Genomic DNA, 25,954 nt, shown 5'->3' on the forward strand with positions numbered 1-25,954 from the left:
GTTTTTAGCTCAGCCACATGAAGAGCACTGGAAGGCAGTAAAGAGAATCTTAAGATATCTCAAAGGGACTATCTCTCATGGGGTTGTTCTGCAACCTTGTTCTCTCAGCAAACCTCTTCCTCTTGTTGCATTCTGTGATGCAGATTGGGGGGCTGATCCAGATGATAGGAGGTCTACATCTGGATCATGTGTCTTCCTTGGTCCCAATCTCATCTCTTGGACAGCTAAAAAGCAGACTTTAGTAGCAAGATCCAGCACTGAGGCAGAATATAGGAGCTTGGCCAACACCACAGCAGAACTTTTATGGGTCCAGTCTCTCCTTACTGAGTTGCATCTTCCATTTCAAACACCTCTGATTCTCTGTGACAACATGAGTACAGTGTTGCTCACACATAATCCCATTCTTCATTCCAGAACTAAACACATGGAAATGGACATTTTTTTTTGTAAGAGAAAGGGTTCAGGCAAAGCAACTTGTGGTTCAACACATCTCTTCAGAGCATCAGAAAGCTGACATCTTTACAAAGGCCCTACCCCCCACTCGGTTTCAGTTTCTAAGGGACAAACTGAATGTGCTTGACAAACACAAGTTTGTGCAACCACCTTCAGTTTGTGGGGGTGTATAAGTGTATAAGGGTAGAATAGGGATATGTAAATATCGACAGCTGGATACAGCTGTAATGACAGCTGTTATTAGTTAGGATTCAGTTAGGATTTGATAACTGAATAGTTAGCTTGAAGAGCAAGCTACCAGCACTCTATATAAGTCATCTACTCACTATTGTAATATTCAGCATAATGAAAATAGAAATTCAGTTTCAGATTCTGTTACAGTTTCTCTCTCTTCTCTCTCTCTCCTTTTCTCGTTTTCTCTGGTTCTATCAGTGTCCAAAAGAGAAAAAATAATCTGTTCAACTGTGTGCAAGTCTCACAGAATGAGTTTTATACTTGGACCATACAAATCCAGGGTCACGTAGAAAATCCTCATTATCCTCAATGAAAAACCACATGTAGATAATTGTCCCCTGCTGCAACCAAAATTCAAGTGCTATCAGTAGAGAAATATGTCCCACCTTACATTATGTTAAATTGAACATAACTAACTACCAACAGAAGTTCAGACAAAAACAATATTCACAAATGTTAAAGATCACAATTGGTTCACTTTCTACCCCAATCTGAATTTTGTGATGCACATAAGCTATCTGATAAAAATACTGATATGCAACACAAACAGAAACACAAAAAATCCAAGCAGCATGGCTTGGTTGAGAAACCTCTCCAAGTTTTCCACCATCAAAGCACCTCAAAGACCAAAAAACACTGACCCATTTTTCCTCTTACCATCTTTTTCTTTTCTCTCCCATTTCAGCTCTAATGTTCCCACTGAGGAAAAGTCTTCAGGTTTGGAACCAACAAAGCCCCATGAGAAACCACGTGTGGTGGTGCTGGGTTCAGGGTGGGCAGGGTGCAGGGTCATGAAGGATTTGGACCCTGATATCTATGACATTGTTTGTGTCTCACCTAGGAATCACATGGTGTTCACCCCTCTCTTGGCTTCCACTTGTGTTGGAACTCTTGAGTTTAGATCAGTTGCTGAACCCATTGGAAGGATCCAACCAGCTCTTTCTAGATTGCCTGGTTCTTATTTCTTCCTTGCCAATTGTACTGCCATTGATGCACACAAGCATAGGGTGTGTTAGTTAACATCTTTGTTTAGTGATATGTGTATTTTGTAGGACTTCAATTTCTAGTGGAAATGTTAACATGTGGTTGAATTATGTTGAACAAAAATAAAACCAGTTTTGAAACTTGACTCAAGTTCCTTCGAAAAAATGACTTAGAAGATTTTTTTTCTAAAGTTTGTTCCATTTTTACTAAAGTTCAAGGTCAACATGACTTGACCTGTTTGGCCAACATTCTGTTTTTGCCATGACTAAAATGTGTTTCTCCCAAAAGTGATTATGAGGTTTTCAGCTGCAAAACCAAACAAGCTAGAAGTGTTACTACTGACTTGCATTGTACACGTTACACCTTTTAACAAGTTTTATGATTTTTGTTATCTGGAAATTTAAACAAAAAATAATCATAATTAGGATATATTCAATAAAGAATGTAAGGACTACCTTAAGTGATGAAGAATATGTTACTTTCTAAATTGAACTTTCTTGTCCCATTAATATTGGAATTTGGAACTCAAACTGTCTAAGTATGATACTATTTCTTATCGGAATATTGTTACTTGCAATATGGCTTACTCATATAGCAAATTTTTTATGGTTGATTTTGAAGGTGGACTGTGTGACTGTAACAGAAGGATCAGAGACAATAGATCCCTGGAAATTTACAATCTCATATGATAAGCTAGTAATTGCATTAGGATCACAGCCCTCTACTTTTGGAATTCAGGGAGTCAAAGAACATGCAATTTTCCTTCGTGAAGTTCACCATGCACAGGAAATTCGTCGGAAGCTGCTCCTTAACTTGATGCTATCAGATGTTCCAGGTTTTCCACAATAGTGTTAGCATGTTAATCAGAAAAACATTTAGCCATGACAAATTTATCCTTTTTACATCAATTATGTGCTCCGTTATGTTACAGGGATTGCAGAAGAGGAAAAACAAAGGCTTCTGCATTGTGTGGTTGTTGGAGGTGGTCCCACTGGAGTTGAATTCAGTGGTGAACTTAGTGATTTCATCATGAAAGATGTTCGCCAAAGATATGTCCATGTCAAGGATTACATCCGTGTTACTTTAATTGAGGTATGCTCAGTAGTAGCATCGCATTTATAGCAGCCAATTTTTGTTCTAGTATATTGCCATTTTATCTATGCTAAAAATGTCTTTTAAGGTAATTCATGTTATTAACCAATTTATCCATGCCCTATTAGGCTAATGAGATATTATCTTCCTTTGATGACCGACTCAGACACTATGCCACCAACCAATTGACAAAGGTGAGCTATATAGTGAAAGAGGCATTTACTCATTTGAAACCTTTCTTATATGAAACTCGTCAAATCTTCATCAAAGTAGCAGTGTGACAGTGTCTGAAATTGGTTGAAGAACTAGTTTTCAACATTTTCCAATATTGTAGTTTCTTTCAGTCAGGAGTTCGTCTTGTCCGCGGCATTGTGAAAGATGTTAAACCTAAGAAGATTGTCCTTAATGATGGCACTGAGGTTCCATATGGGTTGTTAGTATGGTCTACTGGTGTCGGTCCATCACCTATTATTCAATCTTTGGATCTACCAAAAGCTCCAGGTGGAAGGTTAGTCTCCTTACTCAACAATGTTGCATTGATAACCATGGAAAAGTTACAGAGTCGCAGCTGATTTATGGATAGATTTAGAATTTTTTATGTAGTGACCACAACTTTTCTATATACTATAACTCAACCTCACAGGATTGGTGTTGATGAGTGGCTTCGTGTTCCTTCCGTACCGGATGTATTCTCGATAGGTGACTGCTGTGGATTTGTTGAAAGTACTGGAAGACCAACACTTCCTGCATTGGCCCAAGTAAGTTATATTGGGTTCATTGATTTCCCCTACGCACCCTTTCATTCCTTAAACTCCTGTAATATGTAGTTTTGGTTTTGTGCTAGTGCTTGACATATTCCATAGTGACTGTGTTACTTTTTTGTTCTTATATGTAAAGGTTCATTGGTAATTAGTGTTGTTTGTTTCTCCTTTGGCAGAAAGCTTCTTGTTGTTGTTAGTCATTTGATGCATTACCATTTGAATTTCACAGGTGGCAGAGAGGCAAGGCAAATATTTAGCAGTGTTGTTAAACAACATTGGTAAAGCAGGTGCAGGCCATGCAAACAGTGAAAAAGAAGTAGAATTTGGGGATCCATTTGTCTACAAGCACCTTGGAAGCATGGCAACTATTGGAAGATACAAGGCCCTTGTTGACCTTAGACAGAGCAAGGTAATGTTTACCATTCCATAACTACTGCTGGTACTTTTTTAGAAACTTTGAGTGACCTTACCAAAATCTTACAGGGGGAAAAAGGGTTAGCTCTGGCAGGAGTTCTGAGTTTTTTCATTTGGCGCTCGGCCTATATTACGCGTGTTATCAGCTGGAGGAACAGATTTTATGTATTTGTGAATTGGATCACAACTCTTGTATTTGGCCGCGATATAAGCAGACTATGAAAATATAAAGGTAGCCACTTCCAGCATGATTGAGTTGTTCCTGCAAGTAAACCCTTCACAATTTAAATGTAAATTCATTGGGGCTTAAGATTGTCAGTAAGGCAATTCTCTTTTCATTGGTTGCATTGCAGTTTGCAGGTATTTTACAAAACTGCATACTGATACAGAAAAATGCTTTGAGGTATCATAAATCAACAGTGCCATTCCTCACAATTGTATAAATTTTTTTACAGTTAGAACATCTTCAAATCATTATATTGATATTTGATAGTATAAAAGTAATCTTTCATCATCTTATCACTCTTCTATACTTTATTACTCTTTACAAATCAAAATAGCTTGAATAAGGATGACTTTGAAGTTCTCTGACTTCCCAGCCAGTGTTGCATATGGACCCCAATTGCATCCAAGTACATGCTACTCCTCCCATGAAAACCAACCACCTTACCCTCTGTTGTGGTTGAAGTGAAAAATTTCCCAACTTCATCACCAAATGGACCATACTTCCCTCTACTAGTATAGAAAGTCAGTGACTTTATGATTATAGGATGTTCATCCATGGTGATTGAACGGTAATAGCCAGATATGCAAGTCAGCACCTCATGTGGGTACTCCAACTTTATCTGAAATCACAAATAGGGCATGAGTCACACTAAGATTGAACGGTCAAGTTCTCTTTGTATTAGCAATCATTACCAAAGAAAACAAATGGCAATTAGGGTTCTAAGTTGTGGTCCGCGGCCGTAATTGCGGACGTTTCAACCCACATTTATCCGCAATTCTGAAACTCAGTTGCAACTGCAACCGCGACCGTAACAGCAACTTAAAACCACGATGACAAGTGTAAACAAAAGGGGTGAGCTTAAACAAAGTGGGAAAGATATGACTGATGTTCATACCCTATGCAGGATGTTTCCTCCATTACCACCATGCTTCACAGACCACACAGATTGCTTATTGCGATCATACTCAATTTGAATTGAGCAAATGCCTTCAGGTGCTTTTGTCAAATAAATCTGCTTAATCCCTGAAAAGACTCCATCATCCCAGGGTCTTCCTCCATCCCCACCCCATGGACCTGGTCCAAATGGAGCTGGTTCTGTAATCACACCACGTGAAACCTGTGAAATAGGGAGCAAAAGTGAGTAGAATAGAAAATATTTCCTCATGCCCGGAGCTGGATATCAGGAGCATATTGGACATTTTGGAGTAACTCATTTGTTATCTCCAATAAACGGATCTATTATAGACTTTGATAGCATACTAGAATTCGGGTTAAACCTAATTCAACCCAAAAGTTAGCTCAGGTGAGGTACTGAAGATTGCTCTACAACTTATAAGATTATTTGACTATAACTTATTCAGTGTGAGAACTTAACAATATATAGGCTAAAAGAAAGAGATGTACCAAAAAGTGAAGCAAAAAGTATTTAAGGAATACCTCTTCAATTGGTGCTGGATTAGCAGCTTGGAGTTTGGATGGCCATTGAGCACTGTCTATTTCAGCCCTACTTAGTTCTCTTGATATGATTTCCATGGAAGGAGTTGTTGTTGGCACTGGAACTATTACTTTTCCTTCTATCACATGCACGCCAAGAGCATCTAGAAATAAACCTTTTCTACCATGAATCCCAACAACCCTCCCTTCTTTCAGCTTTGTTGTAAAGTAAGTTCCATGTTCTTCTCCATATGGTCCATACACCCTTTTGGTCGTGTGGAAAGTAAGTGACCTTATAACAGCAGGCCCCATATACATAAGGGATCCATAGTAGCCAGATATGTGTGTAAGGACTTCATATGGAAAATCAAATACTATCTGCAAAATGATGAACAACAACTGCTTAATGAATGAGTGCATGTTTGAAAATCTTTATAGAATTGATTCTAAACTTCTGAGGAGAAGCTTCAGCGAATGGCTTTTGGTGTCAAAATTGATTGTGAGGAAAAAGAAGATATCCAAAGATGCTATCAATTTGATTTCCATGTTTGGAAATATTTCTAGAATTGATTCTTAAGTTCTGGGGAGAAGCTTCAGTGAGTGACTTCTGGTTTCAGAATTGATTTTGAGGAAAATCAAGCTGATCCAAATATGCTATATCAATTTGATTGCAATGCTTGCTAATCTCTGTTGCATGGGTACGGCTGTTTTGGCCGCGTACCCGTACCGGGTACGTACCCGGTACCCGGTACACTGTGGGTACGTATCCGGTACCTACCTGTTCCAAAAAAAAAAAAAAGATTCATGGGCTCAAAATAATGACGTTTTGCCCCCCTTTTTTTTTTCTGGCTCAAAACGACGTCGTTTTGGCCTTTATATCTTTTTTTCTGCTCAAAATGACGACGTTTTGCCTTTTTTTTTTGCATAATTTATTTATATTTAAATATTATGTATATTTTATTATATATTATATTTAAAAAAATATACATATATCTAACGTACCCGTACCCCTATTTTTTCAAAAATCGCGTACCGCGTACCCAATACCGTACCCGTACCCGTACCCGTGCAACACAGTTGCTAATTGAAAGTAAACTAAAAAGGGCTAGTTAGCTCTTAGTTCACCTTTTCATGTTTGAATCCTCCTGCTCCACCATATTTGTATCCCCATATGTCCTCCCCATCCAGATCATACAAAACTCTAATCCATACAATTCCAACGTTGCGGGACAAGAGGATTTGCTTGATTCCTGTGAAGGGTCCATCGTCAAACACATATCCACCAGTACCACCCCAAGGCCCACATGTCACTACACCTTCAACCAAAGATGGTGTCTTCTCCACAGCAACTATCTGAAGTGAACAAAGATTCTCCATTTCATTTCGTGCAAATGCCAAAATATAAGTGCTGAGAACAAAAGTAAGGAACACTTCAAAGGGATTACTTACCGTTTGTTTTGGTTCAATATAACTAGGTTCTTGGAAACTAATCTTCCCTCTTGATGGTTTTACAGAATCATCTTTCTGCTTTACAGCAACAACAATATCATAGCCTTGGCCGGCACTTCCATGTATTACAGAATAACCAATGTTCTCACTAGTGTTGGTTATGTAGTTTTGTGAGTGAGACAATGTTTTGGAAGGTTTTCGTTGCTGAAAAGACTTCACATAGACTCCAATGGAATCTAGGTGCCAACCGTACCTTCCATGGAAGCCAACAATCCTGGCCTGAGTTACCGGCAAGGAAAAATATGTCCCCTCTTCAATTCCAAATGGTCCATAGATTTTCTTGTTACTTTCAAAACTCAGTGATCGAATGAAGACTGGCCCTGATTGATTCAAGCTACCATAGTATCCATCAATTGATGTTAGGAACTCATATGGGTAATCAAGCTTAATCTGCTCCACAATGGTAATTATTTAGTTGATATTGTTAGAAAAACTGAGTAACACGGAAAACACAGACAACAAACTAACAAGCGAAGCGAGAAAATTACAAGCTTGACTAGAAGCTATTTTAAACATTTCATCGATGGCTTACGAGCTTTAGGCTATGTTTGGCATGTCATTTCAGCTAACTTATAGCTTATTTGATTAGCTTAAAGCTTATTTGACTAGCTTAAAAGCTCTATAAAAGTGTTTGGTGAAGGAGCTTATTTCAGTAGTTTAAAGTTTTAAGCTATAAGTTATCTCATGTAGCTTAAAGCTTAAAGTTTATAGCTTATTAAATATATTCTCATTTATATCCTTATTATTTTATTAAAATTTCACCTCTAACCTTATATGTAAACATATTTACTTATCGGTTATCACACTTGTCTCATATGCACACTGTTCCCGCACACAAATAATTATTATTTTGGAATAAAACAAATAATTTTATATTACAAATTACTAATTATTTTTTTATTCTATTTAATTTAATAAAATTATAGAAAATTGAATAAGTAAAAATTAATATTATATTTTTAAGATGATAAATAACTTGAGTGAAATTAAAATATTTATAATAATTTTAATATTAATATCATATTGATATTAATGTGAAAATAAAGTAATGTTAAATATATAAAAGTATGTCCTTTTATGTTATTTTACAACTTCAGCTTATTCAACAGCTAGTTTTACCAAACACTTTTGTTCCAATTATGTAGCTTTTCAGCTTTCAGCTATCAGCTTTCAGCTAGCTTATCAATTTTCAGCTGTCAGCTAGCTTTTCAGCTATCAGCTAAACATGCCAAACATAGCCTTACTACACAAACTAATGGACCGTATGAAAGTCTTGCAGAACAAAAGTCTATACCAGTAAATTAAGCAACTAAGTCATCATTATGTACTAAGAAATTATTACTACTAGCATATCATGACTAACTAGGTAATTATTGCTACAAAGAGAAAAACCTAAAATCTAACATGAATGATGGATGAGTTTGATTTCTAGCAACTTCTACCTTCAACAAAATCAGCTAAGGTGATGAAAAATTTACCTTTTCAATTTTATAGCCTCCACTTCCACCATGTTTCTGTGACCAGAAAGAATTCCCTTTCTTGTCATATTCAATCTGAATGGAGTCTATTCCATCCCCATGAACTATCACCAATTGCCTTATTGTTGAATACACACCATCGTCCCAACGGTATCCGCCATTGCCTCCCCATGGTCCAACAGATACAGGTTTCTCCTCAAAACTCTGCACTCAAGAACATGATTCATTTCAAAGGTGTCAGAAGATAAACTCAGACACTTAATGTGCATAAGTAACATGAACTGCTTCAAGCATGCATTACCATCTTCTTTTGCCTGTGAATAGAGAAGACTTCAAGTACAAGAGATGGGTAACTAGGGGAAGGGTTAAGAGTAATTTATGGCAGAAAAAAAGGTGTGTCTGTGCGTGACAGGGGACCGTGTAGAATAGAAGATGCAATTTGGAATCCACTATGGAGGGAATGGGTTGAAAGGAAAGGGAATCAGGTTCCCATTAGAAATTTGTCTCATTTTTTAGTCTTTCTTGCTTTTATGATAGTCTTATAGCTAACAGTGTTTACCCTCAATCTTATTCTCCATTTTCATGACAAAATTCTATGAGAAATGGAAGGAACTTTCACATGATATGGTCTTATTAAACATTATATCTATATCTCTTCCACAAATATTCATAGGTCTCACATGTTTAATATATATGAAGAGAGATATTGATACAAAATCTTAACATGATAATGTCATATAATCTAAATAGTTCACATGAGAGGGTATAATTCCCTGAATTTCCCATTTGGAATATGAGAATGTGCACTCCAGCTCTGCAGGTTGCACTGGTACATAGTATGCATTATTAGTGGTACAGGTATATTTACTCTGCCTACTTATTCCCTATGACATTTGCATATTCTGCTTCATGCACTCTCGGTCTATTAGGCAATGTCTTGAAAATTCAGCTTGATGACGTTGATAGAAACAAATTATATTTGGATGCGAAAATCTGAAAAGGAACGTGTTCTTTCTTATTTTAGTTTATCATGGAGATTTGATATCAGAACATTGTTATTCTTGATTCTCCAATCAATTTACAATATTAGAAAAGCAACCCCTTGTTTTACACATGAAACGTCCTATTTCCCATATTTCTTTGCCCAGCATCACAATCTTTTCCTCCCTTTCAAAATTTTCAATTGTTTTTATTCAGATCCTTTTTTTAGTCTTCTTCTTCTTAAAAAAGCTGTTTTTTTTTTCTATCTTGAAAAGCCTTAGTATGTTCAAATAGCATGTTTGGTAGTGCTGATTTTTATCATATAATTCTAAAAATGTTGCTATCAATCAATGACAAAGAAAAATTATTCGAAAAAAAAGCGAGAGAGAGTATGCTATCAAGTTAATACTAAAGTTCTGCAGCAGTGATAATAATTGTCGCATAAGAATTGTATCAAAAGAAGGTAAATTAGCTCTTCTCTCAAGTATTTGTCCAATTTAGCTGAGGAAGTCTTAAGGCAAATAGAGAGAGTGGAGGATAATACTGTCCAATGTTTGGCAGCAGCTGGAAGATTCGAACCGTTACTTTCATGGTTACAAGATTGTATGTGTTACTCTAGTTTCTGCTTTGGTGCTTCTTCCAGATGGAGTACATGCTGATGATTACAATTTACCTAGAGCTAAATAATCAGTTTAAGAATTCACTATATTATCCTTTTCTGTGTGCTAAATACAGAGCCCAAAATAGAAAGTTGATGATACTTCAACATGGTTTTTGGTTAGCAGATACCAGATAGCACTCATAATGTAATATATTTAAAAATTGGAGCTTTATTGAATTTGGGAGAAGGTTCAGATGATGCAAAGATTGAGACGGCTTTTCAGCAGGGTTTTAGAACTGCTGTCTAAACTAGAAGGAAGAGGACCAAGTTTGCAAGCATTAACTTGTGAGGTTAGATGACAATGCAGCCATACTTATTGAGTCATTTGAGTGTCTGTACTATGTCCTTCCATCTCTTACAAAAGGTCTTTCTTATGAGCAGGATCCTTCATATTAGCTGAAGCTGAAGTCATTAGCTGTTTCAACAATTGTAAAATACAGTATCTAATTAGGGCATTGGGAATTAGCATCTGCTGACAAGAATTAATGGAAATCCAATGCAGTCAGAAAATATTGTTTTCAGACTTTTGCGGGTCTTTTAAACTGTTTGTTCTCTCAGTGTAAAGTGTCGGTTCTTCACATTCTTTGTGGAATTTCATCATGCAACTTTTATCAACTAGCATCGAGACAAGTGTTTTTATGATCTTTTATTTTCTTCTTGACATCATTTAACTATTTATGTCAAGTGTATTTTGTTACACTATGTATGTCAAGTTGATTTCACAACCTTTGAGCCGTTTGGTATTTTCAGACTTTCAGTTTCTAACTTTCTATATTGAAATTGAGATATGGAAAAGGTTGAGCACAGAATATTGCCTTTTAAGCTTATAAGACTGCATCTGAATGGTTTAGTCAAGACATTTTGTTAGGAACCCAATCCTGACAATGAGACAAATACAGAGAAAAAGTACCAGAATGATAACGAAGATTGATTATTCACAGTACACAGAAAGGGAATGGCACCCAAATCTGACAAGAGCTAGGCTCCTCAATAGGAAGCTCAATGCTTCCTATCCATCTCTCACATTAGCTAATGATAATGATAGTCCTCTCAACCTATCTAACTGCCTTCTTATACTAAATCTATTACAATCTTCCACCTCACCCTCCTTACTCTAATTCTGTTAGGGAATAGAATCTGTTACATAGATATTTCATCTGTCCTCTCCCTATTTCCCTTCTTACCCCTTCTAGTATAAACCTTCCACTGCCTTGGCCCACCATGATCCTGTACGAGAGGCCCATTGAAGTCATCACCTCTAACAATACCCCCTCCTGGAACATCAACCTTGTCCCCAAGGTTGGGAGTCAAAGCTGGAAACTGGCTCTGTATGGTAACAAGATCCTCCCAAGTCGCTTCGTCCACAGTTGTGCAATCCCAATGAACTAGAACTTGTGGAACCTGAATTCCCTGTCTAGAAATGTCACGGTGAGCAACAATAGATCGGGGTTGCCCCGTTGGCTGCTCTTCACCATCTAAATTATCAGGGAGCTCCGAATCGACAGAATAACTCCCGATAGCCCTCTTTAGCACAGAGACGTGGAAAACAGGATGCACCCGCGATCCGTCAGAGAGCTGCAGCCGGTAAGCCACCGCGCCGACGCGAGCCAGAATCAGGTATGGTCCAAAATAGGGAGCAGCAAGCTTTGCATGGACACGACTGACCACCGATTGTTGCCGGTGAGCCCGCAGTTTCACAAACACCCATTCCCCTACCTCGAAAGACAGGTCTCTGCGTTTGACATTGGCATAACTCCTCATACGTTCTTGTGCCCGAGCCAAATGAAGCTTAAGTTGTCGGAGGGCTTCATCCCTATCCTGCAGCTCCCTTTGAACTGCCTCCACCCTGGTTTCGCCGATGGCCCAGCGAGTTAGCACCGGCGGCTTGCGACCATACACCGCCTCAAACGAGGTTTGCAAGGTAGCAGAATGGTACGTTGTATTGAACCAGTATTCAGCCCAATGAAGTCATATGGCCCAGGATTTGGGCTGATCAGCCGAGAAACAGCGAAGGTAAGTTTCGAGACAACGATTGACAACCTCAGTTTGGCCATCAGATTCGGGATGGTATGCTGAACTCATCTTCAGATGAGTACCCTGTAGTCGGAATAATTCCTTCCAAAAGTGGCTCATGAAAAGAGGATCCCTATCACTCACTATGGATGCAGGTATGCCACGTAAACGAACAATTTCCCGTGTGAAAAGATCGGCAATGCTCTTCGCAGAATAGGGATGCTTGAGGGGAAAGAAATGACAGTACTTGGATAAGCGGTCCACAACAACAAAGATTGCTTCATAGCCCTTGGACTTGGGCAATCCAGTGATAAAATCCAAGGATAAGTCTTCCCAAATTTGCGCTGGTATTGGCAAGGGTTGAAGAAGGCCTGCAGGTGAAGATGCCAGATATTTGTGCCTCTGACATACGTCACAACTTTTCACATAGTCCTGAATGGTGTTCTTCATGCCTTGCCAGTAAAGGTTCGCTGCCACACGCCGGTATGTGCGCAAAAATCCCGAATGTACTCCTTGGGGTGAATTGTGGAATTCCTGCAACATTTGGGGAATAAAAACAGAAACACTGGACAGCACCAATCGATCATGATAGAGTAATACTCCATGCGACCAAGTATATCCAGGGTGAGCCTGAGGATTGTGTTGCAAATCCTCAACAATTTTGGAAAGCTTGGCATCCTGCTGGATCTCAGTTTTGATGGTATCTTGATCTGCCCAGCAAGGAAAAGAAACAATGGAGCGCAACTCCCCAGATTCAGTAATGCGCGAAAGAGCATCTGCACCTTGATTTGATTTCCCCGGTTTGATGAAGAAACTCTTTAAGACTCTTTTGGTCAGTGGTAACCACAAACCTTCGTCCCAATAGATAGGGCCGCCAATGCTGAATGGCCAACGCCACCGCCATGAGTTCCTTCTCGTAGGCTGACTTAGCAAGGTTTCGAGGGCCCATTGCTTTACTAAAATACGCCACAGGATGTTGGCCTTGCAAAAGAATGGCCCCAATGCCCAAACCGGAAGCATCACACTCAAGACGGAATGACTGGTTGAAGTCGGGCAAATGAAGAACAGGAGCTGTAGTCAATTTGTGCTTCAATTCGTCAAAAGCCTTTTGAGCGTCAATTCCCCACACAAATGCATCTTTCTTTGTCAGTTCAGTAAGGGGCCTTGCTATTTTCCCGTAGTCTTGGATAAATTTCCGGTAATACCCGGTTAAGCCCAAGAATCCCCGTACCCCCTTGACATTCTTTGGCACGGGCCACTTCACGACGCTTTCAATCTTTGTTGGATCCACTGCCACCCCATTCTCAGAGATCAAATGCCCCAAATAATCCACCGAGCGCCCTGCAAAATGGCATTTCTTATTGTTGGCAGTGATGCTCTGTTGCTCCAAAATTTGCAAAACAATTTCCAGCTGAGATAAATGCTCCTCCCATGTAGCACTATAGACTAGGATGTCGTCGAAAAACACCAGCACCCCTTTTCTGAGAAAAGAACGAAAAATCTCATTCATCAAGCTTTGGAAGGTAGAAGGCGCGTTCATGAGACCAAAGGGCATGACCAAATATTCGTAGTGGCCTTCATGTGTTTTGAACGCGGTTTTGTGCACATCCTCCGCTTTGACTCGAACCTGGTGATACCCGGATTTCATATCGAGTTTGGAGAAATAGCGAGACCCATGGAGCTCATCCAGCAGTTCCTCTATCACTGGAATCGGGAACTTGTCGGGCACAATAACACGGTTGAGCGCGCGGTAATCGACACACATCCGCCACGTATGATCCTTCTTCTTGACCAATATCACCGGGCTCGAATAGGCACTTGTGCTCTGCCTGATTATTCCTGCTGCCAACATATCCCTTACCTGTTTCTCAATTTCGTTTTTTTGGTGATGGGGATAACGGCAAGGTCTCACGTTGACCGGCCCCTGCCCCTCTTGGATGGTAATGCAATGCTCTCTTGAAAGACCGTGGCGTAGCGTTGGAGGAGCTCTTCCAACTCGCATTGCTGCTCAGGCGAAAGTTCTGAAAGGCCCTGAGGTTCTGTTTGGCGTCTTCCCCAAGTGCCCATCATTCCCGTGTCCTTGGTGTACACTGAAGCCAGAATACTCTGCAACGCTTCCAATTCCAACTCCTTTGTACCAGTCTTAGCTCCCTGAAGATTGACCCACTTCCTCTCATGCCAGAAACTCATGGATTGAGACTGCCAGTTTACAATGGTGTCACCGAGTGTCTTGAGCCACTCAATCCCCAAAACCAAGTCAGGTCCCCCAAGTTCAAATAGTTGGGGAGAGCATCGCACCCGATATCCGTCGATACCGACCTCCAGCAGCTTGCAACATCCCTGTGCTTGAGACTTGTAGCCATCTCCCATTCGTACGACCATCTGGGGAGTGTCCTCTACCTCCCAAACTAATCGTCGAACTAGACGACTATCCACGAAATTATGGGTAGCGCCGCTGTCCACGAGAATCACCACCGGCACCCCAGCTATGGTACCGCAGAGTTTCATGGTCTGGGGTTTGTCCCCATCCGCTTCCCAGACTGTTGATGCTCATCAAACTCAATTCTGCATCAGGTTCATCATCGCCGTCCTTGACCTCCATGGCTAAAATGTTGGCTTCCTCGACGTCATCGTCGTCTTCTTCTAATATGAGTAAACACAAGTGTTTATCTGGGCATTGGTGATTCGGGTGGAAAGGCCCACCACACTTGAAACATAAGCCTTTTTGGCGCCTCTCCATCAATTGGGGATATGTAAGATGGTTGAACCCTCTTTCCCTTGGCCCAACCCTGTTTGCACCAGCTGAAGTATTGTTTTTTGGTGCTTCTGTTCTAACATTAGTATTGGGCCTATTTGTTGGGCCTGACTCCTTGCTATCACAAACCCATACCCACTCAGTACCATCGGGTTTGTTGGCTCCACCCATTCCGGATCGGAAACCCGTTGACTCGAAACGATTAGAACGCGTTTGGCCCGACCCGGTTTTGCCCTTCACCTCCTTCTCTACCGCACGCGAGACTACCAGGAGATGAGATCTGCTCATACCACCCATGGCTACTAAGCTCTTGACTTTGCCTCGAATCTCCTCTTTCAACCCGTGTAAAAAGTACCCTTGGAATTGTTTCTCTGGCAGTTTCGGGATCTGAGCAGTCAAATACTCAAATTCAGAAATGTAATCATCGATCGTCCCACGTTGACGGAGCTCAGTGAGCTGCTCATAAACATCACCTTCTCCATGGCCGCCATACCGTTCCAACAAAGCTTCGCGAAGCCTTTCCCATGTAAGTTCTTCCTCAGTCTCCAGGAGGGAATTGTAGAAGTGAATCGTTCCCCCCTCCATAATGAGCTGAGCTAGACTCACCTTGACTTCCGGTGACGTCTTCTGCACTCTGAAATACACCTCTGCTCTCGAAATCCAGCCGGCGGGGTCCTTGCCGTCGAAGATCGGAAGCTCGACCTTCTTCATCGACTGGCGGAATTCCTCCAATGCATTCCCTTGCAGTGTAGAACGTTTCGATCGGTTCTCTTTGTTCCCATCTGAATCAGGGATTTTGCCTGACTGTGATGATTTGCCCACATCGAGATCTGGGGTTTTGTTGCCTGGATCGCCATCGTCGTCTCCAGGAACCGATTTCCCCACCGCTTTCTCAACCATCGTCAACAGCGTCGTGGGTAAATCCTTCATCGCGTTGGTGACTGCTGAAAGTGAAGCCCGCATCGCCGCGAGTTCACTCTCCAGGGCATCGATCTTAGCTTCCATCTGTGCCGTTTTGATTTTCCTGGGTGGCATTCACCGATGAATGATCCGACAGGTCGGACCAAATTGTTAGGAACCCAATCCTGACAATGAGACAAATACAGAGAAAAAGTACAAGAATGATAACGAAGATTGATTATTCACAGTAAAATGGCAGTACACAGAAAGGGAATGGCACCCAAATCTGACAAGAGCTAGGCTCCTCAATAGGAAGCTCAATGCTTCCTATCCATCTCTCAAATTAGCTAATGATAAGGATAGTCCTCTCAACCTATCTAACTGCCTTCTTATACTAAATCTATTACAATCTTCCACCTCACCCTCCTTACTCTAATTCTGTTAGGGAATAGAATCTGTTACATAGATATTTCATCTGTCCTCTCCCTATTTCCCTTCTTACCCCTTCTAGTATAAACCTTCCACTGCCTTGGCCCACCATGATCCTGTACGAGAGGCCCATTGAAGTCATCACCTCTAACACATTTCAAATGAGCGGAGACTTTCAAACAAGATTAGGATACTTAAAGAAAAACTGTTAGATAACCAATCTACAAATGATGAGAGATGAAAAGCGCACAGATACTTTCCAATCTTCCCCTCCCACAATATGAATTGCTGAATTGCAGCCACTTCTAAGAGGTGATTTTGTGAAATGGACTGTTGTTACACTCAAGAACTAGTTAGAGATAATCATCTTATAGCCATTTTCTGTGAGCAGCTTTGTTACACTCCAAAACCAATGGTAAATGGTTTTGAAAATATTAAATACTATCAAATAACCACTTAATCCTAAAAACTTAATGGTTTTATATTATATTCTAACACGCCCCCTCACGCAAGAGCTCTTTGGGCTTGAAGCCTGGATAAATGCACAGACCCGCCTAAAATGTGCTTAATTAAATTTCACTTTTTAATTAGAAAGTGAGGGGAGCAAAGATCGAACTCTAGACCTCTCAGTCATAGAGGCTCTGATACCAAGCTTAAGCTGTTGGGTAAAGGCCACATTAATGGTTTTATATTATATTCTAACAAATACACACATTGATTTTCTTAATTTTCTGCCATCAAAACAATTAAGTGCGTGTGTCCTCTGATATCACATAAATATGCTATCTAATATAATAGGAAGAATTCTTTAAGAAAAAATATATATAATAGGAAGAAGAGAACTAAAATTATAACGTGAATACAATCACCAGTAATACATATAACAAAGAGATAGGAAGAGTGAGGTTCACCCAAATACCTCAAGCCTCATTTTATAATACTCTAGTAATGAGATCAAAAGTTGCTAAGAAAACCATTAAAATTAGTATAAGTAAAATAGAAAGGAATAATGATTCATAGACATAGGAACAGTAGAAACACCCCAAGCACCCCTTTTTCCTGCGGATTTGGCCAAATAATACACTGAACTAACCACCTAAATACACATGACTAACCATAAAGCACATAACCGTGTAAAGTTGAAATTCCTAAATTAGGAATTTGGCCAAATAATACACTGAACTAACCACCTAAATACACATGACTAACCATAAAGCACAGAACCGTGTAAAGTTAAAATTCCTAAATTAGGAATTTGGCCAAATAATACACTGAACTAACCACCTAAATACACATGACTAACCATAAAGCACAGAACCGTGTAAAATTGAATTTAGGAATTTCAACTGAGTTTACACGGTTATGTGCTTTATGGTTAGTCATGTGTATTTAGGTGGTTAGTTTAGTGTATTATTTAGCCAAATCCGCAGGAAAAAGGGGTGTTTGGGGTGTTTCTACTATTTCTATGTCTATGAATCATTATTCAATAGAAAGACTCTACAATGGTGAAACCAAACTCTCATGGTAATATGTATATCAGGCCTAACCTTTCCCTTGATCTTAGGATAATGCAACTTGCCATTATTTGTGTTATATATAACTAACTGGAGCTCATTACTAAATTTCGCCAGAATTACGCCATTTTCTGAAATGCACATGGGACGAAGGGGAAAAGAACCATCAATGCATAACTGGAGCTCATACGTGTTTCTAATCGCCCCTCACTTTGTTAAACTCTCTCTTATGATTTTCAAAGTCTTTCTAACATTTATAAATAGTTATTCCTATGCTTCTAACACATTAACACACATATATTATGAAATTTCTGTTTTAAGAACAAAGGCACTTGAGACTTGTATATATGTTCATTCAATTTTAGAGTTTTTCCATTCTAGGATTTTGGGATAGATTCACTTTCTGCCAAAAATTCTTTTCACCATAGGCTTTTGTGAGAGATTGTTAGGGTGCTTGCAAATTGTTTTAGGCTTGATAGAATTCATTGAGAGACTTTGGTGTGAGGTGTGGAGAAGTTTTTGATCAATAACGGACAAATCTCATTGCACGTCGGGGTACTGAATGTAGCTTTCAATTTTAGAAGGTGAACTAGGATACATCAGTTAGTGTGATCCCCTATAACTAGAGCTGTCAATATGGGTTCCAACCCGCGGTCCAGCTCTACGGGTTGGCTAAATGAGCCGGGTTGGATTGGTTAAATTTCAGCTCGAAAAGAATTTGGGTTAGTGCAACCCGGCTCGTTTAACCCGCGGGTTAGACAGGCCAACCCGCGGGTCAAGCGAGCCAACCCGTAGGGTTAGAGTAATTTTTTATTAAAAAAATTGTTTTATTTGTCTTTAATTTCAGGTTTGTTTTATGGATTATTTTTAGATAGAAAAATTGAAATTTTATTTTTTTTTAATTTGAGTCGATTTTTTGTGTTTTATTTATTGTTATTCTATTATTTATCTCATTTTAAATGTGACAGTAAAATAATTGTGTTCTCAAAACCTACAAACTAAATTCTTTTTCTATATTTCAAATGTGAGATAAAACTAATTGCGTTAATAAACCTCTTTCTTATGAGTTGGTATCAATTTCTGTAAGTATTTTTTGAAATTATTATTTTTATAACATTTTAAACATTTTCTAATCCAATTTCTATATTTTATTTATTTATTTCACTCAACCCGCGAGCTAACCCGCCAACCCGGGAGCTCGTAGCGAGCGGGTTGAGTTCATATTTTCCTGGCTCGTTAAGACCACGGGTTGAGACAACCCAACCCGTTTTCAACCCAACCCATACGGGCTGACCTATATTGACAGCTCTACCTATAACCCTCTTAACTCTATTTACTTTTGGTATTGTTCTTGATTTAAGGTTATTGTGATATAGGGTTTTGTGTTTTCTTGATAATTGTTTATCAAGATTGGTATATTCATATTCGTATACTATTGCAAATTAGAATATAGGACTTGGTTACTGTCAATGTCGTTTCTAATGTTGTAATATTGTGATTCTTGATAATTTTCTAATGCGGTTATCAATTCACCGGTAACAGATTATCAACTTGCGATAACAAATTACCAAAACTTGTTGTCTAAATTTTTAAATTGTCTTAAAATTTGATTTTTGTGTTGGTACCTAATTCACCCTCAATCTTAGATAATGGATTCTCGTTTTGGGTACCTAATTCACCCTCAATTTTTAAGTGTTTCACTACATGGGGGTTATATGGTCTTTAAGCATAGGTTTGCCGAAGATTTAGTTCTTGCTCTTTGTGAAGGTTGGGTTTTAATTAGGCATGGCTTGGTGACCGGGTTGGTATGTCAGGGTTGCGCCAGAGAAGATTGAGCTCGGTGATTGCTGGTTGACGGAAGTAGAGGATGGGTGGCCAATATGATAGGGGTGATGATGACACAAGTGGTAGGAGATGCCGCGAAAAAACATCACAACAAGAAATTCGGAGATTAGCCTCCAAAAATTTCCTAGCAAATTTCTAGCAAATTCCTAGCAAACCGCATTTAGCTAGAAAAAAACTAGCATTTGGCTTCCAGATTGGTGGTAGCCTGATTTGAGTGGCTGATTGGCTTCCAAATATTTTTCCAGTTAAACGGAGGCAAATTTGAAAAGTTTTCTAGCTATTTACAGGTTAAAGTCAAGCCATATATTACAATAATTTTTATTTTACTGGGTTTTAACTAGGAAAGTTTACAGCTATTTCCTAGCTAATTGGCAGGAAAATATTGTTAGCAATTTCGCAGCTAATACGCAGCTATTAAGTAAATTAAAAGACAGCTTATCTACAGCTAATTTCATACTCATTCTATTGATGATAATGCTTATCTAAAAAAAATTCTATTGATGATAATATTTTTATTTAAATATAAAATAATTTCATCTGACAATGTCTTAATATTTTTTTAGTTTTATTTATCATTACTATGTTTGCATAAATTAATAGAAGCTAACCAAACTAACAGGTACATATACAAAACAACAAATAATTATGAATGCTTAATTAATAACCAAATAATTCAAAATAACTTAAGCATAAGTAGTTCAATCTAAGTTTACTCCAAGCAATTCTAGAAAAAAAAAATTATATATATTTATATATATATATATATATATATATATATCAGTATATATATCAGTCAATTGGGATTTCTCAGAGCAAATCTAAAGTACAAGAAACAAGAACATCTTAAGGACTTTCTACTTTTTTATTTTACATTACTTGAGGCATCTCTTGTATCACCACTTTCATATCTTCGGCACTCTAAGAACCTAATAATGGAAGGCAGTGATACCCTTATTCTGGCAGTGTCTCCAGGATCGCCATATGCTGCCTAGCCAAGAGCTGAAGCTCATCCTGCATAAACCAATGAGTAACCCAATGAGTACTACTCCTCTGCTCTAATCTAAAGAAGGAATCTACCAATGCAAAACCCAATAAGACAAATGGTTCTTAAAATGTGGCAATGTGTTCAGAAGACATTAACACCTACTCTTCATTTGCTGAACTATGTCATTTTAGTTTTCGGACACTAAAAATGTATAGAAGTAAAATTCGATAGAACAAAGACATATGACCCCCGCACATAAACCCATAACATGAATTCTGAATAATAATAAGCAAAAGGATTGATTTATGTTTCATGTACTTGCATGCCCAAGATATGATCTCCAGCCTCCAGAAGTGTAATTTTAACTAAATCTTTTATAACAGGATATGAACGAACCAAATCATCATCGACAAAGTCATGAAGTGAGGCTGCAAATTCCACTCCAGTTGGCCCACCTCCAACAATAGCAAAATGAATGAATGTCAAGGAGATAATTAAAAACCACAAATATGCATCCAAGCATAAACAGAATCCATTGAACACTATTTCTCCCATAATAACTACAATGAATTCAGTAGGAAAGATGATAAGCATGCATATTTACAAGACAATGGAAAAATAAATCTAAGAAAAAATCCAGTCAAGCTAGCAATCAAACCTTAGATTCTCTAGTTCACCAAAGTAATTGAGTTTACTCTGAAGTGCTTCCGCAAAATCAATCAATATTCTTCTGGACCTGTAACAGGAACATGAGTGTGTAAATCAGTCCTTTCAGCTGAAGAAGAAACCTAAGGTGGCTGAATGGGGGAACCAGTACATTTTCAACAACTGATAGCAATAATAGATCCAACAAAATGCGTTAAATGTAGAAACACAGCAAAGTAAACCTAAAACGGCAAAGTTCGATTTGTATAATTTGGTTCTATCTAATGTCTACCTTTATTAAAGCTCGTTGACTCATTCTATCTAATTGCTGATCATGCTTCACTTCCTGGAACAAAAGACAGAAAAAAGTAAGACCAAATAAATTCTTAATAAACTAGAGCAACAACTACTATGCACGTTTTAAGTTAGAACTCCAGCAGCGGTATCTCATAAACTAAAAGATGTGAAGTATAACTTACCTGAACGGCTGAACCTAAGGGAAATTAAATTCTAACTTACCTGAACCTAAGGTACATTAGTATCTTTTGAGTTTTTGGCATCTAAAGATAACCTGATCTAAACTACTCTGTGACTTCCAACCCAAGTTAGTCCAAGCAGTAGCCATGCTCCCCATCAAGTTACTCTAGAAAGATACTTAATGCAGAAAAAAATTGCAGAGTTTATAAAGGCTAAAGGAAACTGTAAAGACTAAGGGGACCCTAATTTGGCATAACAAGGAACTTGTGAAGATACCATCATCATTGCCTTGTTTTAATGCAGAGAGATAACCTACAAGGACCCTAGTTTGCTACTGATTTAGATAAACATTCCACATCCACCCATAGAAAGACCATGGAGTGCTCTCCCATCTTCAACAAGGGCCAAGACAATCTGTATATTTTATACCCCTCTCCTTTACCCTTTGCCCTTTGTCATCCAAAATCATCTGAACCCTCTTATGCATCAAGCTGTCAAATAAACAAATGGAATTATCTCAATTGCTAATTTGCTATGACTCAGCCAGTGGAATTTTTTGTCAATTTCAGATTCTGCTATGTTCTTTGTAGGGAATTTGTTGAATTCTCAGATTAATTTCTTCCTTTTCAATTGCTTGTTGTGTTGATCTGTTGAGCTGAATAAGGTTTCTCAAATTCATAGATCTAACACATGACCCTAGTTTTGATATTTGCAACATGACACCAAAGAATCTGACTGCTATGAATTTGCGAAGAAAGAGGGTTGAAGAAGAATGAACCAACCTTTGAGCAGTGAAGCCATGAAATAGTTGAGCAGTGAATCGAACTCAATGGCTCTTTAAGAACCGATTCTGCGCACAAAAACAAAAATGCGTGAGAGAAGAGAGTGGAGAAACAACGATAAAACCTGAATCATTGCAATAATTGAACAAAGATAGAAAGAAAAAGGAGATCAAAACCCAAAAGAGAACCTAATTAACAAAAATCGCAAGAAAATGTATATGAACCTAACTCTTCTGATACAAATTGAAAAACCTAATTCAGTACGAGAGAGAAAGAGAATGAGAGAGAAGCCAGAACCTCCATGAACGAGATCGTGAAGGTGCGAGAGAGAGAAAGGAGAACCTCCATGAACGAGATCGTGAAGCGAGAGAGAGAGAGAGAGAGAGAAAGGTGAACCTCCATGAACGAGATCGTGAAGCGAGAGAGAGAGAGAGAGAGAGAGAGAGAGAGAGGTGAACCTCCATGAACGATGCGAAGGTGCGATAGAGAGAAAGGAGAAGACGAGAACGAGAGAGCGCGAGAGCGTGTGGGTTGGGTAAAAAAACTAAAAGTGTTTTCCGGTTTTTAATAGTTAATTAGTTTTAACTTTTAAGTGTAGGTGATCTAAAAATCAGAAGTAAAAAACAGGGTTAAACAACCTCTAATTTACCTTGAGCAAAAATAGTAGTTACATTTGGAGGCTAAAATGCAAAATTCTTGTAGTGCATGTTTGAAATTTACACAAATTTAAAATACTATCGAAATTTCAATACTATCCTTTATTATTCACTTGTGTATATATATCATCACTCATTTTTATTTTTATTTGAGTGGTGGATATTATTAGAAAGAAAGCACCTACAATAGAATGGCAAAAAGGAAAAGAGCACCTATGATTGCTTTGGTCTAATTACTTTCCTCCACAAGTGAGCAATATTGGGTGGGTTGGGTTGACATGATGATTATGAAAGTGAAAGAACCAAGATGGCAGGAACCGCTCAAAGCCACAAAGATGGGTATATGGTCTGTTAATTCCCCCTTAAAGTTTAGTATATCGCATGCCGGTCGAATATAATACCCCAGCAAGATGGGAAATAATGAGGACAAGTTGCTAAAGAAACTAACTTGTTTTACTTTTTGGCTGCACCGATTAAATAAAGTGGAAGGACATGTTTGGGGCAGGTCCAATTTTAAAGACACTTTTTATTCTCCCAAAACATATGCTCATATTTTATCAAATTGGAGTAGGCAATGAACTAAATAAAAAAAAAATACATGCTCATTGTATTCTAGATCTCAGTCATAATAAACAAATATTATACATCAAAAGCTTGTATCCAAGCTTGGTGCGGGATATTCTTTTCATTCTTGCAAATGCTACCAAATGAAATATATATATGTTTATGTGACAAAGCCACTTATGATTAAGCCTATGATCTTTATTGAAAAACAACATAGCAAAAAGTTTGATCACGTGACATAGAGTTACAAAACCAGACATGAGTCGGCATGTATAGAATATAAAATTACCCAAGTTTGAGACCCAAAATGCAAATACAATATTAAAAGACCTGCCTCGATATTTCAAGAGAATAACAAAGAGTGATGTATCAGAATCTGAGGTTTTATTGGCGTTCGTTCGGTGCAAGCAAGGGTAGAGAAAAATTGGAAAATAATTACCTTGATTCTATAAAACTGACACTATTTCTACCTGAATTTTGTTCCTAATTATCTGTCACTTTACAAAATTCAAGATAACATTAATTATACTTTACCAATTGTACCCTTCATTTATTGGTGGTAGAAAAATTAAAAAATTAGAATTAATAAGAGAAATAAAAGATATAATAGGAAGCTTGATAATAATTTTAATAACATAAAAACATTAATTGTTATTTCTTAATACTTGTGCAACAATCTTAAAGTGTCAGTTATATAGGACCGGAGGGAGTATGTTAGTGGCATTCATATTATGATAATTTCCTGGTGTACTTTTAGGGTGGCTTTTAAGTTTTAATCTTTGCTTTCAGGCTTTCTTCGAATCATTTTTAGCCGGATTGTCAAGCAAGTGACTCTCATATTTTAGGTTTCGTCTATGGTGGGTCAGTTTCAAAATTGGCTCATGTGTCCAGTTTAATAATAACAATGGAATTTAATACTTAAATATTAAGTGATCCAAATTTAATGTTAAAAATAATTGCAATAACAAAAATACCGTTGACCCACTCCCTACCTTTATGTTTCTCCCACTTCCAAACCGTCGCTGGAGAACAACATAGCCACCGCAACAGAAAAGATTGTTTTCTCTCACACCTCATTTCATGGAGGTGGGAGAAGCTAAGACCAGCGGTGGGAGAGGGCATGATATCAACGATTGCGAGTCTCCAAGTCTGGTAGAGGTGAGCGGAGAGATTGTTTTTTATCGAGTGAACCTTTGGAAAAATTGGATCTTGATGATTCTCCAACATGGTTGGACAGGTTTTGGCCTCGGATTCGAAGATAGGGGAGGAAGATCTTCAAGAAAGTACCTTCCTTTCTAAGAAAAGGAGGTCGACAGAGATTTGCCGGAAATCGCCTCCTACGGCGGTTTAGCAGGAAAAGAACTGAGCATTGGGCCATCTCCTACTCAGAGCGAGGATCATCGTGGGGTTGTTCGTTCCCCCTAAAGAGAAGGGAGTTGGCCGGAAAAGTCATTCACAGATTGTGGTCGTTGGTGGGGCTTCGCTGGAAATTAGAAAGGAGATGACGGTGTGGCTCTGTACTCGTGAAGCAAGGGCGTGGTGCTGGGAACCAGTGGCGGAACCAGAAATTTTGGGAAGCTGGAGAAATTTAATATTGAGTCCCTAAATTTTGTCTTACCTTGTAAATTTTGTCTTTTCTCTTTTTTTTTGGCCCAAAAACTTACTTCGTCCAAAGAAATATTCTCTTTTTTGTTTGAGCTAGGGCAATGGACCCACCAAGCATGGTGGTGGATTCGCCACTGCTGGGAACCCAGATCAAAAAAGGGGGGGGGCGAGAGAGAGAGAGAGAGAGAGCCCAGATTGGGAACCACAATTATGCCTTAGCCACTACGTCAATCGCGTGCCTAGGAGGCCAGACACTACGAACCCCTTTTTCCTTCTTCTTCTTCTTCTTCAGAATCTTCTTCAAGCTCTGCCCCTCGTCAATTTCTGCCTCTGCAATTTTTGGTTTTCTAGTCAAGGGATCTGCAGCTTTTAGGTTTTCTTGTCAAGGGATAGAGAAAGAATGAATGATGGAAGATGAGGATATTTTTGTCTTTGTAACACCCCGATTTCGGTGGCGTCACTTTAGTAACTCAAGAATAAAATAAAGCGGAAAAGCAGGTATTTTTTTTTTCTTTTGTTTAAATAAAAAGACTTGTCGAAATCAGGTCTCATCCCAA

The 25,954-nt window shown here is 38.6% G+C and overlaps 4 protein-coding genes across 12 annotated transcripts; 1 reads left to right on the plus strand and 3 right to left on the minus strand.

Moving 5' to 3' along the window:
- The first annotated feature begins 1,249 nt into the window (after nucleotides 1-1,249).
- On the plus strand, nucleotides 1,250-4,317 carry LOC130725853 (internal alternative NAD(P)H-ubiquinone oxidoreductase A1, mitochondrial-like). The gene is made up of 8 exons (XM_057577044.1): nucleotides 1,250-1,694; nucleotides 2,293-2,506; nucleotides 2,603-2,763; nucleotides 2,892-2,957; nucleotides 3,108-3,271; nucleotides 3,407-3,521; nucleotides 3,754-3,933; nucleotides 4,008-4,317. Exons 1-8 carry the CDS (start codon nucleotides 1,260-1,262, stop codon nucleotides 4,158-4,160), a joined length of 1,488 nt encoding a protein of 495 aa, XP_057433027.1. The 5' UTR covers nucleotides 1,250-1,259; the 3' UTR covers nucleotides 4,161-4,317.
- A 116-nt stretch (nucleotides 4,318-4,433) lies between these two features.
- LOC130725852 (jacalin-related lectin 3-like) lies at nucleotides 4,434-9,154 on the minus strand. The gene is made up of 7 exons (XM_057577043.1): nucleotides 8,887-9,154; nucleotides 8,586-8,789; nucleotides 7,048-7,497; nucleotides 6,724-6,951; nucleotides 5,602-5,976; nucleotides 5,060-5,281; nucleotides 4,434-4,783 (listed from the first exon to the last, which is right to left on the minus strand). The coding sequence occupies exons 1-7, from the start codon at nucleotides 8,887-8,889 to the stop codon at nucleotides 4,490-4,492; spliced, it is 1,776 nt and encodes a 591-aa protein (XP_057433026.1). The 5' UTR covers nucleotides 8,890-9,154; the 3' UTR covers nucleotides 4,434-4,489.
- Nucleotides 9,155-11,367: 2,213 nt separating this feature from the next.
- LOC130725200 (uncharacterized) lies at nucleotides 11,368-14,092 on the minus strand. The gene is made up of 3 exons (XM_057576449.1): nucleotides 13,085-14,092; nucleotides 12,268-12,774; nucleotides 11,368-12,129 (listed from the first exon to the last, which is right to left on the minus strand). Exons 1-3 carry the CDS (start codon nucleotides 14,090-14,092, stop codon nucleotides 11,368-11,370), a joined length of 2,277 nt encoding a protein of 758 aa, XP_057432432.1.
- Nucleotides 14,093-20,332: 6,240 nt separating this feature from the next.
- LOC130726730 (external alternative NAD(P)H-ubiquinone oxidoreductase B1, mitochondrial-like) lies at nucleotides 20,333-23,136 on the minus strand. Of its 9 annotated transcripts, none has more exons than XR_009014964.1 (6): nucleotides 23,031-23,136; nucleotides 22,573-22,640; nucleotides 21,606-21,659; nucleotides 21,327-21,404; nucleotides 21,065-21,228; nucleotides 20,333-20,694 (listed from the first exon to the last, which is right to left on the minus strand). XR_009014964.1 is itself a non-coding variant. In XM_057578029.1 (2 exons), exons 1-2 carry the CDS (start codon nucleotides 21,260-21,262, stop codon nucleotides 20,635-20,637), a joined length of 336 nt encoding a protein of 111 aa, XP_057434012.1. In that variant the 5' UTR covers nucleotides 21,263-21,320; the 3' UTR covers nucleotides 20,333-20,634. The 9 variants fall into 9 exon arrangements, 1 of the variants encoding a protein (XP_057434012.1); XR_009014963.1 differs by having other exon boundaries at nucleotides 20,987-21,123; nucleotides 22,870-23,132; XR_009014961.1 differs by having other exon boundaries at nucleotides 22,870-23,131.
- Nucleotides 23,137-25,954: the final 2,818 nt, after the last annotated feature.

The sequence above is a fragment of the Lotus japonicus genome, chromosome 6 (assembly GCF_012489685.1).
Source record: "Lotus japonicus ecotype B-129 chromosome 6, LjGifu_v1.2".
NCBI classification, from domain to species: Eukaryota; Viridiplantae; Streptophyta; class Magnoliopsida; order Fabales; family Fabaceae; genus Lotus; species Lotus japonicus.

What these genes read in the sequence shown, in the direction of transcription:
- LOC130725853 (XM_057577044.1), top strand. Translation starts at nt 1,260, where the DNA reads ATGGCTTGGTTGAGAAACCTCTCCAAGTTTTCCACCATCAAAGCACCT. An exon ending in TCCGTGTTACTTTAATTGAG is followed by an intron (nt 2,764 to 2,891) that starts GTATGCTCAGTA and finishes ATGCCCTATTAG; the next exon opens with GCTAATGAGATATTATCTTC. An exon ending in TTGACCTTAGACAGAGCAAG is followed by an intron (nt 3,934 to 4,007) that starts GTAATGTTTACC and finishes AAAATCTTACAG; the next exon opens with GGGGAAAAAGGGTTAGCTCT.
- LOC130725852 (XM_057577043.1), bottom strand. An exon ending in GAGGCTATAAAATTGAAAAG is followed by an intron (nt 7,498 to 8,585) that starts GTAAATTTTTCA and finishes ATTGTGGAGCAG; the next exon opens with ATTAAGCTTGATTACCCATA. An exon ending in GAGGAAACATCCTGCATAGG is followed by an intron (nt 4,784 to 5,059) that starts GTATGAACATCA and finishes TTGTGATTTCAG; the next exon opens with ATAAAGTTGGAGTACCCACA.
- LOC130725200 (XM_057576449.1), bottom strand. Translation starts at nt 14,092, where the DNA reads ATGTTGGCAGCAGGAATAATCAGGCAGAGCACAAGTGCCTATTCGAGC. An exon ending in TATTGGGACGAAGGTTTGTG is followed by an intron (nt 12,775 to 13,084) that starts GTTACCACTGAC and finishes CAAATGTTGCAG; the next exon opens with GAATTCCACAATTCACCCCA. An exon ending in AATCTGATGGCCAAACTGAG is followed by an intron (nt 12,130 to 12,267) that starts GTTGTCAATCGT and finishes ACCTCGTTTGAG; the next exon opens with GCGGTGTATGGTCGCAAGCC.
- LOC130726730 (XM_057578029.1), bottom strand. Translation starts at nt 21,262, where the DNA reads ATGCTTATCATCTTTCCTACTGAATTCATTGTAGTTATTATGGGAGAA. An exon ending in ATCATATCTTGGGCATGCAA is followed by an intron (nt 20,695 to 20,986) that starts GTACATGAAACA and finishes TGGTTTATGCAG; the next exon opens with GATGAGCTTCAGCTCTTGGC.